This window comes from Vidua chalybeata, chromosome 16 (genome assembly GCF_026979565.1).
Source record: "Vidua chalybeata isolate OUT-0048 chromosome 16, bVidCha1 merged haplotype, whole genome shotgun sequence".
Lineage (NCBI taxonomy): Eukaryota > Metazoa > Chordata > Aves > Passeriformes > Viduidae > Vidua > Vidua chalybeata.
Window position 1 is genome coordinate 15,717,957 of NC_071545.1, and position 14,105 is coordinate 15,732,061.

Here is a 14,105-nt window from a genome sequence, read left to right on the forward strand (position 1 = left end):
TGCACTGAGGAGGACAAGCCTGCTGGAAAGGGGTCACTGATCACACCTGACTTGGGGGCTCACGCTGGGGGCCTGGTGTCAGGGGTTAATTCTTTCCAGGGACTCCAGGAGTAACTGAATGTGCACTGGCCCATTGCAGCTGAGCAGCAGAGGCCTTGAAGCCTCTTGCAGGCAGGAGGCTATGGAGGGGTGATAGAGAGCTGGCAGAGCACATTTCCTACGCAGGGGTGAGAACACGGGGCTGGCAGAGCACAGTGCCAAGCACACGTCTGAACTCAAAGCTACAAACAGGAGCAGTTCAGCTGCAGTTGCAGTTTCTGTGAGTACAAACCTTATTCGCAGTAACCATCCCCACCTGTGAAGGCATTGGGGTAGAGCTGTTAGGCAACAGAATTGATACTCTGCATTCCAATACATTAGTCTAATTCTAGAGAAGCTGCAGTGTCATGGGAAAGTTCCAACCATTATTAATTATAAGTAGATTTAAAAGCATTAGTCTCCCACATTCAGTATCTCTTCCTTCAGAATTTCCCAGAACAAGCAGTGACTCAGCAGGAAAACATTCCAAAATCTGCTGGTTTTGAATGGCCTTAGCAACTACATTAAAAAAAAAATAAACTTTATTAAAGTAACATTGTCCCAGCCAAACTGGTAACTACAAGCTTCGTGAATCTTCTGTGAGAAGACAAAAGTTTCTCTTTACTTCATGGTTGTCTTAAAGCAAGGGCTGCACTTAAAATGTGAGGCTCCGTAAATATTGACCTAAGAAATACAGTTTAATACAGGTGATTCTTCAGCTTCTGGATGTCCAACTTAAATGCACATCAGAAGGCTGTGTTCTCACAAGGTAAAACATTCTCTGCATGTTTTGCCTGCTAAAACACGTGTCAGTGACCACTTGTGCCCTCTTCTTATCTCAGTATGTGCTGAAATCCACCATCCTTGGCTACATCTTCTCCCTCCTCTAAATATTTGCTTTTTGGCAACAGATGTACAAGCAGAATTGACTGCCAAGATGCCGAGCTGGAGCTGCTGTCACAGTGTTAAGCTTCCAAAAAGGAAAAAAAAAAAAACCAACAGAAGTTCATCTCCACTTGCCCCCAGACACTTCTGCCTCAGGCACGACACCCTCGTGCGCAGAGCAGCTGGGTGGGCACTGACTGGAAATGAGCTATCGAGCATTCCAGCTGTGGTTTGTGCTTTCCAGGTTGCCCCCCACGAACCCCCAGCTCCAGGCACAATTTCCTGCACTGCCAGTCCCCAGGGAGGCAGCAGCCAGGGGAGGAGGGGGGGGATGCACTCACCTGTGACTATTTTGGAGGCCGTTTGCGTGGGGGCTGCAGCCAGCCCGTCCGCAGGCAGCTGCGAGGGAGGGTGAGGCGGAGGGGGCACGCTGGGTCTGTTCCTGGGCTTGGGCACGGGCCGTGGCCGGGGCAAGGTGCCCCCGTGGGGCACGCAGGGAGCCGGGCAGGGCTCGGGGGGCATGCTGCCCGGGCGCTTGCCCAGCGGCGGCGTGTCGGGCGGAGTCGGAGTCTGCGGCAGGGGCACGGAGGAGCAGCAGGGCTGCTCGGGGCCCTGCTCGCCTGGAGATGCTTGGCTGCTGCCCTTGGGCTGCAGGGGAGGAGTTGCCTGCGCTGGGGGCTGCGGGGGAGGGTGGCTGGGAGCTTGGAGCGGGGACAGGCTGCTGGAGGATCTCCGAGGTGCAGAAACCTGGCACGGGGAGGAGGTCGGGGCCGCTCCCTGGTTGGCGTGTTGGGCAGGAGGAGAAGAGCTTCTGGCCGGTGGTTTTGGGGAGACAGAAGGTGGCTGAGCAGCTGGGGAAGAGCTTTGGCCTCCTGGCTGCCCCGGGGGGGGGTTGGCTGGTTTGGGGGGGGCTGGCGCCGGCTTCTTCACAGCTGTGGAGAGAAGAGGGGAGAGTCCAGCATCAGGGACTGGGGGATTTACAGGGACAGGCAGCGACAGGACACAGGGAATGGCTTCCCACTGCCAGGGACTGGGGTGAGATGGGATATGGGGAAGGAATTAGTCCTTGTGAGGGTGGGCAGGCCCTGGCACAGGGTGCCCAGAGCAGCTGTGGCTGCCCCTGGATCCCTGGCAGTGTCCCAGGCCAGGCTGGACAGGGCTTGGAGCACTGTGGGACAATGGAAGTTGTCCCTGCCCGTGGCAAAGAAGGAACAAGATGAGTTTTAAGGTCCCTTCCAACCCAAACCATTTTGGAATTCTATGATTCCAAACCAAGTTCCCAAAGAAAACAATCAGCAGCACAAAACACCCCCAGCAATGTTATGAAAATAAAATGGTGCATTATGAAATATAAGCATTTACTGATCAGTAGCTTTTGAGAGAGTTTGTTAAACAGCACTGGTGACACTGTCACCATTCAGAGAGTCCAAAAGTCACAGCTGCTTTACAGCCAGGCCTTGGGGACAAGCCAACAGATTGAACTGCTGTCTGTATGAGGGCAGAGATGCTGATGAAGTTATTTCAGCAGCACTTCTGCAGTACATCAAGGCTTGGAACATAGTGGGAAGGCTTGGAAAGCAAACGGACACACACCTCTCCTCAGGGCGTGGGGACTGGGACCAGCAGCGTTCTGGGGCTGGCTGACAGAGAGCTGGGAGCTGCTGGGGGCTGCCTGGCCCGGGGCAGGCCCTGCCTGGCCGCCGTTCCTCACCGGGGGAGGAGTGGCTGCAGACGAGCTGTCCTTGGATTTTGAGGTACTGGAAATGAAAGAGCCCACGTTAGAGATGGTTGTGATGTGCCTTGTCTGGCTCAGCTGCAGCTGCTCCCTTACAAACCGTGCTGTGGATCACACACGAGGCAACAATTTTCATGGAAAGCATTGTCAAGCCCTGGCACAGGTGCCCAGGGAAGTGGTGGAGTCACAGTCCCTGAAGTGTTCAAAAAACACGTGGATGTGGCACTCAAGGACATGGTTCAGTGGTGGCGTGCTGTGTTGATGGGTGATGATGGAGGATGAGCCAGGTGAGGTGGTTTGGGCAGGGTCCCCTCCTGTGGCCATGCACCTGCAGGCTTCTCTCCCTTCAATTTAGCCCTCAAAAGCACCGACTTTACTCACTTCCACTGGCACTTTGCAATCCCCATTTCTCCAGGTGCTGTTAACAAATTGTGAGTACTTGCACAGAGGCTGTGCAGATTTTAAGTGCCACTTTCAGACACGACCCCCGAGGTTTCGTTTCAGCTGCCTCTGCTGCAAAAGCCATCTGTGGAGGAAATACTGGTGTGCAGGGGATTTCCAGAGGAGCTGGTTTTGTAAATATGTCACCTGAGAACAAGCTTTGTGCACAAGAGTCAGTGCTGCATCAAACCCCACGGTGGGGTTTCACCCTGAGGCTGACATTTGGAAACACTGCAGGCTTCACACGTGGCTTGTCACAGCTCTCAGAACACTGAAGAGCTGACAGCAGAGTGCTGCTTCCACCTCACAGGAGGAAGTCAGGCTGCTGCAATTAGCCTTGGAGTCCAGGGACACCAGCGCAGAGCTTCAAGAGAAACTAAACAGCAAAGAGCCTGTGTACCTACCTGTCCTAAAGAAACTAACCCTGAAATGTGATAAACTGACTGCCAGTTTTCTAGTAAGCAAGTCTGCTCGTCACTAACACCTGCCACAGACAAATAAACAAAACAAGACATCTCCAGATAACGTGTACGAGAAACAACAAACAAGACCAACAGGTTTCTGGTATCGCCACCTTAGGTTTTGCTCTTTCAGCAGCAAACTGGTATCACCTGTGTGCACATCTCCAGAACATAACGTGGGAAGGTCAGTGTGGGCAGTAGAAACAGAGTGTATTTTTCATCATCAGTTCTTCCCCCGAGAATTCCGGTATCTCAGAAGATGAACTCCAGAACGGACAGAACCGTGTATGCTATATCAGCAGATGAATTCCGGAACACCCAGAACCATGGACGCTACTTTATTAGACCAGTTCTGTGTGCTGTTCCAGGAGGCCAATTGTGGAGCCACGCCCGTGGCAGGAGAGCCCCTGCAGGGCGCTGCTGCCCGCACCTGCCAGGGCGCATCGCAGCCCCGGGGGCACAGGTGACACCAGTGCGCTGCCGGAGCCGCTGCCAAGCCGCTGCCAGCGCAAGCCGTGCCTCTTACCTGGCATCCTCCGTGCCTGGAGCCTGGGGCTGCTCCGCCGGGGCGGCAGGGGGAGCGGGGCCAGCGCCGGGGCCGGGCTCAGCCCCGGCAGGCGGGCAGTGCTGCTCGGCCGCCGCCGCGGGCTCGCAGGGCGGCAGCGGCGGCTGGAAGGCGGGCGATGTGAGCTTTCTGTTTACAGTGCCACATCGCCGCGGGGTCGCGGGCAGCTCCAGCACCTTCACACCAAAGCTACAGAGAGAAGAGAGAGTGAACACAGCAGGCGGCCACCCCCGGGCGCTGCTGCAGCAGGACTGTGGGTGTCCCACCCCCGGACAAACCCCGACATGCAAAGCAGCGACGAGGAAAGCTCCGCTGGCTGCACGACACCGCGATGTTAAAGCCTCCACTGGCTGCAGAACACCAGCAATGTTAAGACATGCAACAGGATTTGGCTTATCCCCACAGAGGGATAAGCTAAACGTCAGTGAACGAACTACTCAATTACATTTGGAGACAAACACTGAAGACAATGAGGTCAGAGCACTCAGAATCTCACGTGTAAATACAGATGTTTCCTTACATACTGGAGCAGCTCCTCACCAAATGTATTTTGCCACATGAATTTTGTTTCTATCACGCACTAAGTTGCAGCAGAGATTAAAAAATAAAAAGCTACTGGATACAGGCTGTGATTTGGGGGCTGGAAAGAGAGATCCTTACAGTCCTTTCCAACCCAAATCATTCTATTTGTGTTTCAAGGAGAACAGTGGAGAAGAAACAGACCCCAACTCTAACAGATTTTAGAATGCATACAGCACATTCATTCTAGAAATTATTTTATTCTTGTTGTGTTAAACTCTGAATCTTGAACTGATTTTCTTCTTCCTCTGTGAGTGCTGACAAATTTGCATGTGGCTGGTCATAGCTAACAGGTAACAACATTTGCACCAACAGCTCAAAACAAGCACATCACTTGAATACTCATGATGAGTGATAAGAATGAACGTTACACTACGTGTTATATGGGAAACAGCACGTTTTACTGGGAACTTTTAGCATTCTACTGCTTGCTGTGGCAATACTGTACCATCATCAACTCAGAAGTCCTATCATGAAGGCACCAGGTAACACCACCTCAGCTTATGGGCTTTGAAAGAGAAGCCATGGAATACCAGGAGTTAGAGACTGAGAGAGGCTACTGCAGACACTTCTGTTCCAGTGAATCTCAGACCACCCCCAATGTGTACCAGGAGAATGGAGACTGGGAGCAGCAATATCTGCTTGGGCTTTATCATGCACAGAGTGTAACTGGAAGGAAGTAACAGTACATTACCTTTGAGCCATCCTCAGGCTGCAACAATGGGAAATAAATCACTGTGGTTACCTACAGCATTTCCATGAAATTCCTCTCCTGACACCAATGAAGGTGTCTGATTGAAGCCTCACTGGAAGAGGGCTGTAATGGACCCCTAAGAGAATTACACCTACCTTTCCTTCTTCAGCAAATCCCCTTCCATCACAGTCATGCTCAGAGGCCTCTTCCTCTCCAGGGTGCCACATTCATAGTCATTCCCAGTGTGTGCCAAGTGATTGGAATTTACAGCAGGAACTGCCACAAACGCCCCAGACACATTGAAATCTTCATCTGGAAAGGGACAGACAGAATGCCTCCTCAGACACACACACAGCCCAAGGGGTGCCTCACTGCACAGGGCACTGAGGGTGAGCTGGAGGGTAGTGTAAAAGTGCTGAGCTGTGGCAGGAACTCACCTCCAGGGAAGAACCAGTCTGCGTGCTGAATAATGGGCTCAATAACTGCTACCACGTGCACCGAAGTGGCTGCTGCCATTTCAGCAAGGGATCTGCAGGAGAGGTTTGGGCAACGCTCCGTTCAGAGTTCCATCAAAGCAAAAAAATAAAATCAATTCAGACTACCTAAATAACAGCTCAGGCTAAGCATGATGGATCAGCTCCTCAGTTCCAGAGAAAGAGCAACTGTGCTGGACTCCAGACTATTCAGTGACATTCCCAGCTTTTGGAAACACCCCTAAAAACCCTCCTGCCTCAAAGGACCTGGAGGCATGGGCTGAAAGAACACTTCAAATGTTTTTTAGGTAAACAGTCCGTTGCTGTGAATTGCTAAATTCCTTGCTAAATGATTTAAACCTATCAGTTCTACAGCTTCACCCAGTTCTGCTTTGTAGCTTTCTTAAAAGAACTCACCCTTCATTCTTTGCCCACAACAAGTTGGGGCCCAAGACTATGGCGATGTTGCTCGGTGTCATTTTGTTAACGTCACTGTTCTGGGCAAGCTTGGCTAAAAATTTGATTAAATACCTTCAAAAAGGAAAGAAATAGTTAAACAGCAGGAACCATGAGTGTTTCTTGTTGAAAGCAAGTAAATAAAAATTCAAGAACTTGTACAGAGAGCTCCCAACCACACGGAAATGAGATGAGCAGCCCTCTTGCTTGGCAGCTGCCCAAAGCTTCTGCTCCTGACTCATAAAAGTTGAACTGGGTAGCAAAGAAAGCAGCTCCCATCTTAGCAAAACAGAACCACAGAAATATTATACTTCCAGAGAAAAAATGCTTCATTTCAGCTAGTTTTATGTCCTGTAATGGAAATTCCATGCTTCTAGGAATCACCAGAGCTGGTTTTGTTCCGGTCCATTTCCAAAACGCAAAACCAAAAGGAGAAATGAGATGTTTAAGATAGATCCAGGTGATTTCTAAGAGTGGAAACTACAGCAAAGAGCAGAGCATGAGCCATACGTAGAAAGGCTCTGTGCATCACTATTTCCTGACAGTTGATAGGGAATTAATCTGAGGACACCTCCTATGCAGAGCCACTGCTGCATGAAACAAGAGGTATTTTTATAAATCTCACTGAATTTGGCCAAGAACAGCACACCTGGATTAGAGTTTAGTTTAATTGGCTTTGAGGTGCAAAGCAGCTGAGCTAAGAGGTGTTCACACCCACCTGAAGTTCACACGGTAATGCTCAGGTAATCTGTTACAAATCCTCCATAACTCCTGGAGCTTCTTATCCTGGTCCTGAATACTGAAAGGACAAAAAAATGCCATGACACCTTACTTTCAGGGCAGGAATTCGTTTCTGCAGTGACAAAGAGATGATGGTATCAACTTCCATTTATGCCAAATAAATGTTTTGTACTCGGTAACCTGCTTGTCAGATCCCTGAACTATCTCTACCTGCAACAAAACTCCTTGAGCATCAATACTGTGCAGCCAGCAGCCTGAAGCAGCCCTAACAGTTAAACAAAGCAGATATTTCACCACATTTGGTGCAAGTTGTATGAAGCTATTTATTATTTAAAATAATTTGTTACATGAAATACCTGTTAGTGAAATAATAAATAACTGTGTGAGCTTGGCTGTTTCTTTTGCATTCATCTATGAAGAATCAAATTAAACAGAAATATGCAGCATGACTTCCTCTACAGCTATTTCTAGCATGCTTACTTTGCAGCTTGTGTCCACTCCTCGTACAGGCTGTAGGTCATGAGAGGCTCTGGCAGCTCCCGCAGATAGGATTTCAAGGCACCTGCAATGCAGACAGGGACAGGCTGGCTCCTCAGCCACTGCTTTCACACTTCAGGGAAAATTCTGCCCTCACATTTGCAGTTTTATCCGTGCAACAAATTCCAAGGACCGGGGAAAGTGGCAAGACCTGACACTTGCACGGTGGAAGTGCTCAGATCTCAGCACAAAGGGTCTGTCAGTAATTGGTGCAATTTGGCAGAAACATGCTGTAAAACTCTGAATTGTCTCTTCAAGACAAAGGGCTTCTTATAAAGATGTACTGAAGGTCTACACACAGCTCTAATCTACCTTGACCACGTTAGCACTCTTGTCATGAGAGGTGTGACAGCTGGGCCACTGTGATCACCTGAATTTTACACACCATTGTCACAAATACATCAGCTGTGATCAGCACGGGCACCCTACACTTATCTGTGTCAAACTGTGCAGTGAACTTTCCACTGGCTGTCACTTCTCCCAGTCCAGCTGTGGACATGAACACCTGAACAGCACGACGTCGTGCTGTGTCACTTTACACCTGGTTTGGATTCAGAACGCTCCCAATACCTGCAACAGCGTGGGGATCTGAGTAAAACTCATCGAGCTGGGACGTGGAACAGTCCAGGGCAGCTTTCAGCTTTTTTAACTTGGAGGCTCCAGCAGCAATTCTGAACAAGCCCTGCACCAGAGAAATAAAATGTATTGACTGCTAACCACACATTGGCACAAGCCTGGAACAGCACCGGTTTTACAACAGCCTCTTTCAGAACATTCCAGCTTTGGTGCCTTCCCCTGACAGTTATGACCCAGCTGACCCTTCATGTGCCCTGTCACTGCCACCTGACCATGGTTCAGCTCTTTCCCACCCTTGGCCCACCCCTAATTTCACTGTATGTGCATCCACCTCCAAGACACTTCACACAGTGCTGAGGTTATTCTGTTGCAAAACATTTGCCAACTACTTAATGAAGAGATTAGTTAAGGACCGTGTTAACAAACAGACACCAGCTCATGAGCTTCACTGGGCCCTCTTCCCCCAGCTTCCTGGCCATGCTTCATGTGATCTGGAATTACCCACCTCCTCTCTCATCCCTGTTTCCAGGAGCATCATGACACAGGCTTCGATAGGAACTGCGATTTCCCGCCCGCTGCGCTTGAGATGCTCTTCCAGGGGAGTTCCAAAAGCTGGTTTTTCAGTCCATTTGTCTATGTTGGAGAGTATCAAAACACTGAGCAGGATATCTACCAAACCCCTGAATTACAGCCCAGGCAAGAAGAGAAGAAAGCCTCTAGTACAGCACAGGAATATTCAGACTACAGCAGGAGTTTTACAGCCCTTGATTGGTAAAGTCCCTTGGATCATGAGCAAAGAGAAAATGAGGCTGCTGGTGGTCAAGAAAAAATACTTCTGCATCTTTCTGGATGGAATATCACATACAAAATCTGTGTATAACTGGAATTATAAATAACAAACCTCAACAAGTGCCAGCACAAGGCTGCGTGTTCCAGTAACACTGATTGGGCTCCAGTCTGCAAGAATTTGTGAGGCAAATTTTGCCCAGACTGCATGACCTGGGCTGATTTTGGTTTTAACTGTATTTAAAGTGAATAAAAACTGAGCTGTTTTATTCCTTAAATTTGATTCCTTAAATCAGCAAATTACAATGGATGTTAACAGCCCCAGGGTATCACGTCAGAACTACCATGGTAACAGCCCAGCACCATGACATTCAAACTTTCAATTTGATTCTTCAACTCTTGTTTAACTCCAATTTGCACAAATTTCTCCAAATTGAATGTGAATTTCTTCTTTCCTACGATTTACGTTCTGACCCATTTCTGCTATTTTAACTGAAAAAATGCAGATGTAAAAGGTTATTGTTAGTACAGATGTGTTATTTCTTTTATGTGGAAAAGAGGCCAAGAAGGACAAAAACTTCAGAGGACTTCAAAGAGTGCTCTGAAGGCAAAGTGTTTCTGCAAAGGATTTCATTCACCCCTTTTCTTTACCAAACCACATCAATCACCTCCCTTGTCCTGTTTTAGTCCCTCTCATTCGTTAACACGCCATGAGATGCACATGGCATTTCCCAACCTTTGCAAATTACAGTAAACATCACGAGAAGAAACCTCAGTGCCTGTTCACAGTCCCAGCTCCCATCCCTGGCAGTGTCCCAGGCCAGGCTGGACGGGGCTTGGAGCACCCTGAGATCATGGAAGGTGTCCCTGCCCCCGGCAGGGGTGGCACTCGATGGGCTTTGGGGTCCCTGCAAACCCAAACCTTCAGGGGATTCTAATTTACACTGCAGCTAGAAACACAAGGTGAGACATCCCCTACATTCACCCACTTGGCCACCACGGCTCCCAGCCCCCTTCTAGCCACCAGTCTGTTCTGAAGCATTTGTTGCTCAGCTGCTCTGTCCAAACTTCCCATGCAACAACAACAAATTTCAAGCAGCCATATCCACAAAGAACCTCCTGCACAGCCCTGCTGCTGTACCAGCATCACCTCTCTCCCACAGAGCACAGATATCCCACAGCATTTCCCACAATGCTCCTACTGATTTATGTATTTGATTGGATCATCTTTAACAACCTTCATCAGCTGAAGATACCTGAGCCCCCCTCAGCTCAGATTGTGCTTTCCCTCAGACTCTGTTCACCTATTTCTCTAAAGATTCAGGGACAGCACAGCCAATATTTTGGAGAGTAGTTTCCAAACCACACAGGGCATCTTCATCCCAAATCATCAGTGATACACCTGAAAGTCCCCTGACAGTGGAAGCTTAGCAGCAGTTCCAGGTCTTCTTAGGGAAGAAATGAAGCTGTACAATTCACTTTTTTAACAACTGATAATCAGCACAAGAACCCAAACTCTCCATTTCCCTGCATGCAGTGCACTCTGGGAAAGAGGATTGCACAAAATGAGGGGGAAAAAAATGAAGCTCCTTAAAATCCTGATAAATCACCTGTACTCACTCAAGAACCAAATCACAATGACACTTTCATTGGCCTGAAGAGCCAGCTGTGACTCAACAAAAGGGCAAAAGGAAGACAGGTAAGCAAATAGAAAAATCCTTCCTTTACCCTCCTCGGTATCAGAGAGATCCTCAATTAATATTTTATTAGTGTGTTAAACATGGCTGGGGAACTCTGGAGAACACGAAGACGGAATTATGCTCGGGAATGTAAAATTGTTAAGCAGATCAAAATGGCCTTATTAAATCAGTCTGCATGCAAGAGAATCAAGATAGAGGAGGAGAATATTGTGCATAGGTGGCACAGGCAAGGAGAAGCATCAGCCAGAGCACAGGTTACTTTACCTTGATGGGCTTGAATTTCGGGTAGGACCTTTTCTATGACTGCTAATGCTTTTCTATGGTAATCTGCTTGTGCTTCTAACAACTGAGAACAGAAGCCACATTTTAAAAACAAAAAGAGCATTAGCTTCTGATGAGCACATAAGACAAAACTAAAGGTTTAGCACACAAAATGTCATCTCTGAGAAGTGAGTGTGTGTGCCCAGCCGTGCTGAACAGAGCCCCCGTGGCAGCACTCACCGTGACGAAGCAGCGGGCGTACTCCCCCTCCTTGGACACGAAGCTGTACATGTCTGCAGCCAGCTGATCCTTTGGGAAAGATGCAAACCAGGACAGCACATTTACTCATCTCAGACAGGACAGACAGACTGATTTCTTGTGTTTATTTTGCCTGCGGGAAGTTTGAACTAAGAAGCTGTAATGCACCTGCTCTGCTCCAAGTGCTCTTCAAGCACAAAATGATTTCAAAATCTCAGCTCTGCTTTATCCAGCAAAGCAGTTTTCCCCTTCAGTCAAGACCATATTGCCATTCAGTCCAGTTATTTATAGCACTCAAAGACAAGTACTCATAAAAATGGTTTCAGTTCTCAGTACTCAATGGAGCATTTGCTGCTGAGAAGTGAAAATGAATGTGAGCTGCTCAGAGGTGTCACAGGTCCTGGGATGGCCCAGCTTCAGTTTCCTCCAGGTGCCTCCTACTGCACAGCTGCTCCATGGCTCGGAGCACCCAGACACCCTGAACATTCATTCATGGCCAGGACACAGCTGGCTCAGACTGAAACTGAAAATAAAGTCAAATACCCAACTTAGAAACACCCTGGATGGAGTTCCTCATTGAACTGAAGCAATCCAGAGATCAGCTGGCATGAAAATACCCCCAGGACAGACACTGTCACAGCCACATGATTTGCAGCTGCACAACTGGGCAATTCCAAGGGAGGTGTGGAAGGGACACTCATCCTGTCCTTACCTTGCACTGCTCTACTTTATTTCCAGCTTCATCCATCTCTTCCTTAAGGGATTCTATTTTTGAAGGATGCACTTGGAAATTTGTTCCTGAAGTCTTGTGGGCTTGGTTGTATCTGGGGAAGGAAAGTTTCATTCAGTGAGAGTCAATATTCAACACGAATGTGCATTTATGGCTCCCTTGGAGCCATAAATTGGTTTCCTTCCTTCCTTGGAATTGGTTTCCTTCAACAGGAAACAAACCCCACAGTTCCAGAGGTTTTCCAACAGAACCAAAAGGTTCCAAAGACACCATTCATGACTTGCTGACATAATCCACCAGCAGCTATAAAAATCACCAGGAATCCTGTGTCTGCCCTGCAACATGGCTGTAGAATATGCTGAAAATGGCTCCAGCAATTCTCAGGGCAGTGTAAAACCATTCAGAGGCACTCAAGGGTCAGATGAACGACCAGGAGCCTCCCAATGAGATGGTTCCATACAGGGCTGTAAAAGCACTTGGTGTGGTTACACAGAGAGATTCCTGTTCCCTCTTTAAGCTGAAAACTTCAGTGATTCTTTATTTAAGTTAAACACTTGCATGAACTGGAAACTGGACGAGTTTCCAGCATTTTTCCAATTATATACACGCACGTAAGAGCTCTGAAATCTTGATTCTGTTTGGATCTAGCAGTCATGGATCCTCTTCTGGTGTAACTTCCATGTAAGTTTGTCTTTTTTCACCTGCTGCCTGCTCAGAGCAGCATTTCAGGAGCAAGCACCAGAGCAGAGAAGGTGCCATGAGATGCCAACAAGGAGTTCACATGGACAGAAAAGCACCCAGGAACTAAAATGCTCTCCTACCTTCCCCTTGCAGAATCCCAGTCCAGCACCAGCTTTGCAAGCTGCTTCCTCTGCTTCTGAATGTTGGGGATTTCTGTCTGAAATGAGAATTAGGGGCTTACATTGAATTTTAAACTGTGCACCATAACAAACTGCACGTTGTAGGCTTCATACCCACTTTCCACCACTGACACAGGGCTCCTTAAAGCAGTTTTTTAATACCAGCACTGAGAGAAACCACTTTTGCTCAGTTCATGCATTGATCCAGATGTGTTCCTCCCCTCAGGCTGAGCTGTCTCACCTCTGTCAGCTGGCACAGTGGGTCTATAACTTCTCTCTCAATCTGTACTTCATGCTGGGAGAGCTCCATTGCCAGTTTACTCTCTGCATCCCCACAGGTATCCAGCATTTTCCTGTAAGAATTACAGGAAATTGTCATGGCAGTTACCACTGAAGAAGAAGGACTGAAGGCAGAGCAGAGCTTTGGAAAGCTTTGTGCTGTAGAAAGCAAAGCATCCCTTCATGGCCTGAACCCAAACTGCTCTGTGCTCTCTTGGAGAAATCTGGGACAGGCCAGTGGTGTTATTAAACCTTTTTCTCCTAAATTCCTGAGCCATGACAACTCTTTGGAGGCTTTTAGACATCCAGGTGATTGTACCAGCCCTGAGGGCACAGATGTCAGTATTTATTTCCAAGCCCATCCTTCCATCTCACAGATGCAAGAGAAATTGCTCAATGCAGTATTTCATTTTCTCCTAAGCCCCTTTAATGTGAAGGTCTTAACACCCTAATTCCCAGCAATCCCATCCCCAGCAGTCTCAGGCTCCAAACCCATGACCTGACCTTCATTTTATGCTTCTTATAAGGAAAACCCCTCTTCTGTAAGATTTTTATCCAGGTTTAAATCTCCTGCAGTGGCTCAGAAATAAGTTCTCAAAGGTTTCTAAAGTCATTCTACACTGTCTCCATAAGAATTCCCACCAGCAATGAAAAAAACCCACTTGGCTCCAGGAATTCAGCACAGGGAGGTTAATTTGTTTCAGCCACTTTCCTGTAAATTGCAAATAACCACTTTGCCAGGATAGATAAAGTGGGGCTCCTTTGAACTAGGAGCCATTAATGCAAATTGACATTATTTTAAGTCATCAGTTCAAACCTACAGAACACAGTTTAAAATAAAAATGCAGTTTCATTGTAGAATACACAACATTTTAAACTTCAAATGGAGACAGTCATTCTACTAACCCACAAGGAAAAAAGCCATTTTAAAAGCTTTTATGATAGCAGAGAATCAGACTCCTCTGGAATGCAATTCAGCCTAAAACTTGTCCCCAAATCGTTCCAGAAGA

At 47.9% G+C, this 14,105-nt stretch overlaps 1 protein-coding gene across 11 annotated transcripts in view; it reads right to left on the reverse strand.

The window, feature by feature from the left end:
* The window catches only part of ARHGAP17 (Rho GTPase activating protein 17), a 44,703-nt gene that overhangs the window by 3,981 nt on the left and 26,617 nt on the right, over window positions 1-14,105 (reverse strand). For 7 of the 11 annotated variants that reach the window (XM_053957657.1, XM_053957650.1, XM_053957656.1 and 4 more), the window contains 15 exons: window positions 13,058-13,169; window positions 12,778-12,854; window positions 11,939-12,050; window positions 11,209-11,277; window positions 10,972-11,053; window positions 8,727-8,854; window positions 8,216-8,327; window positions 7,589-7,670; window positions 7,086-7,166; window positions 6,329-6,442; window positions 5,876-5,967; window positions 5,594-5,750; window positions 4,127-4,354; window positions 2,557-2,720; window positions 1,305-1,895 (listed from right to left, as the gene is read on the reverse strand). In XM_053957657.1, the coding sequence (XP_053813632.1) occupies window positions 1,305-1,895; window positions 2,557-2,720; window positions 4,127-4,354; window positions 5,594-5,750; window positions 5,876-5,967; window positions 6,329-6,442; window positions 7,086-7,166; window positions 7,589-7,670; window positions 8,216-8,327; window positions 8,727-8,854; window positions 10,972-11,053; window positions 11,209-11,277; window positions 11,939-12,050; window positions 12,778-12,854; window positions 13,058-13,169 (2,201 nt within the window). Of the gene's footprint in view, window positions 1-331; window positions 356-602; window positions 1,049-1,304; window positions 1,896-2,556; window positions 2,721-4,126; window positions 4,355-5,593; window positions 5,751-5,875; window positions 5,968-6,328; window positions 6,443-7,085; window positions 7,167-7,588; window positions 7,671-8,215; window positions 8,328-8,726; window positions 8,855-10,971; window positions 11,054-11,208; window positions 11,278-11,938; window positions 12,051-12,777; window positions 12,855-13,057; window positions 13,170-14,105 lie in introns of those variants that run through there. The other 4 variants (XM_053957648.1, XM_053957649.1, XM_053957654.1 and 1 more) reach the window with 3 other exon arrangements.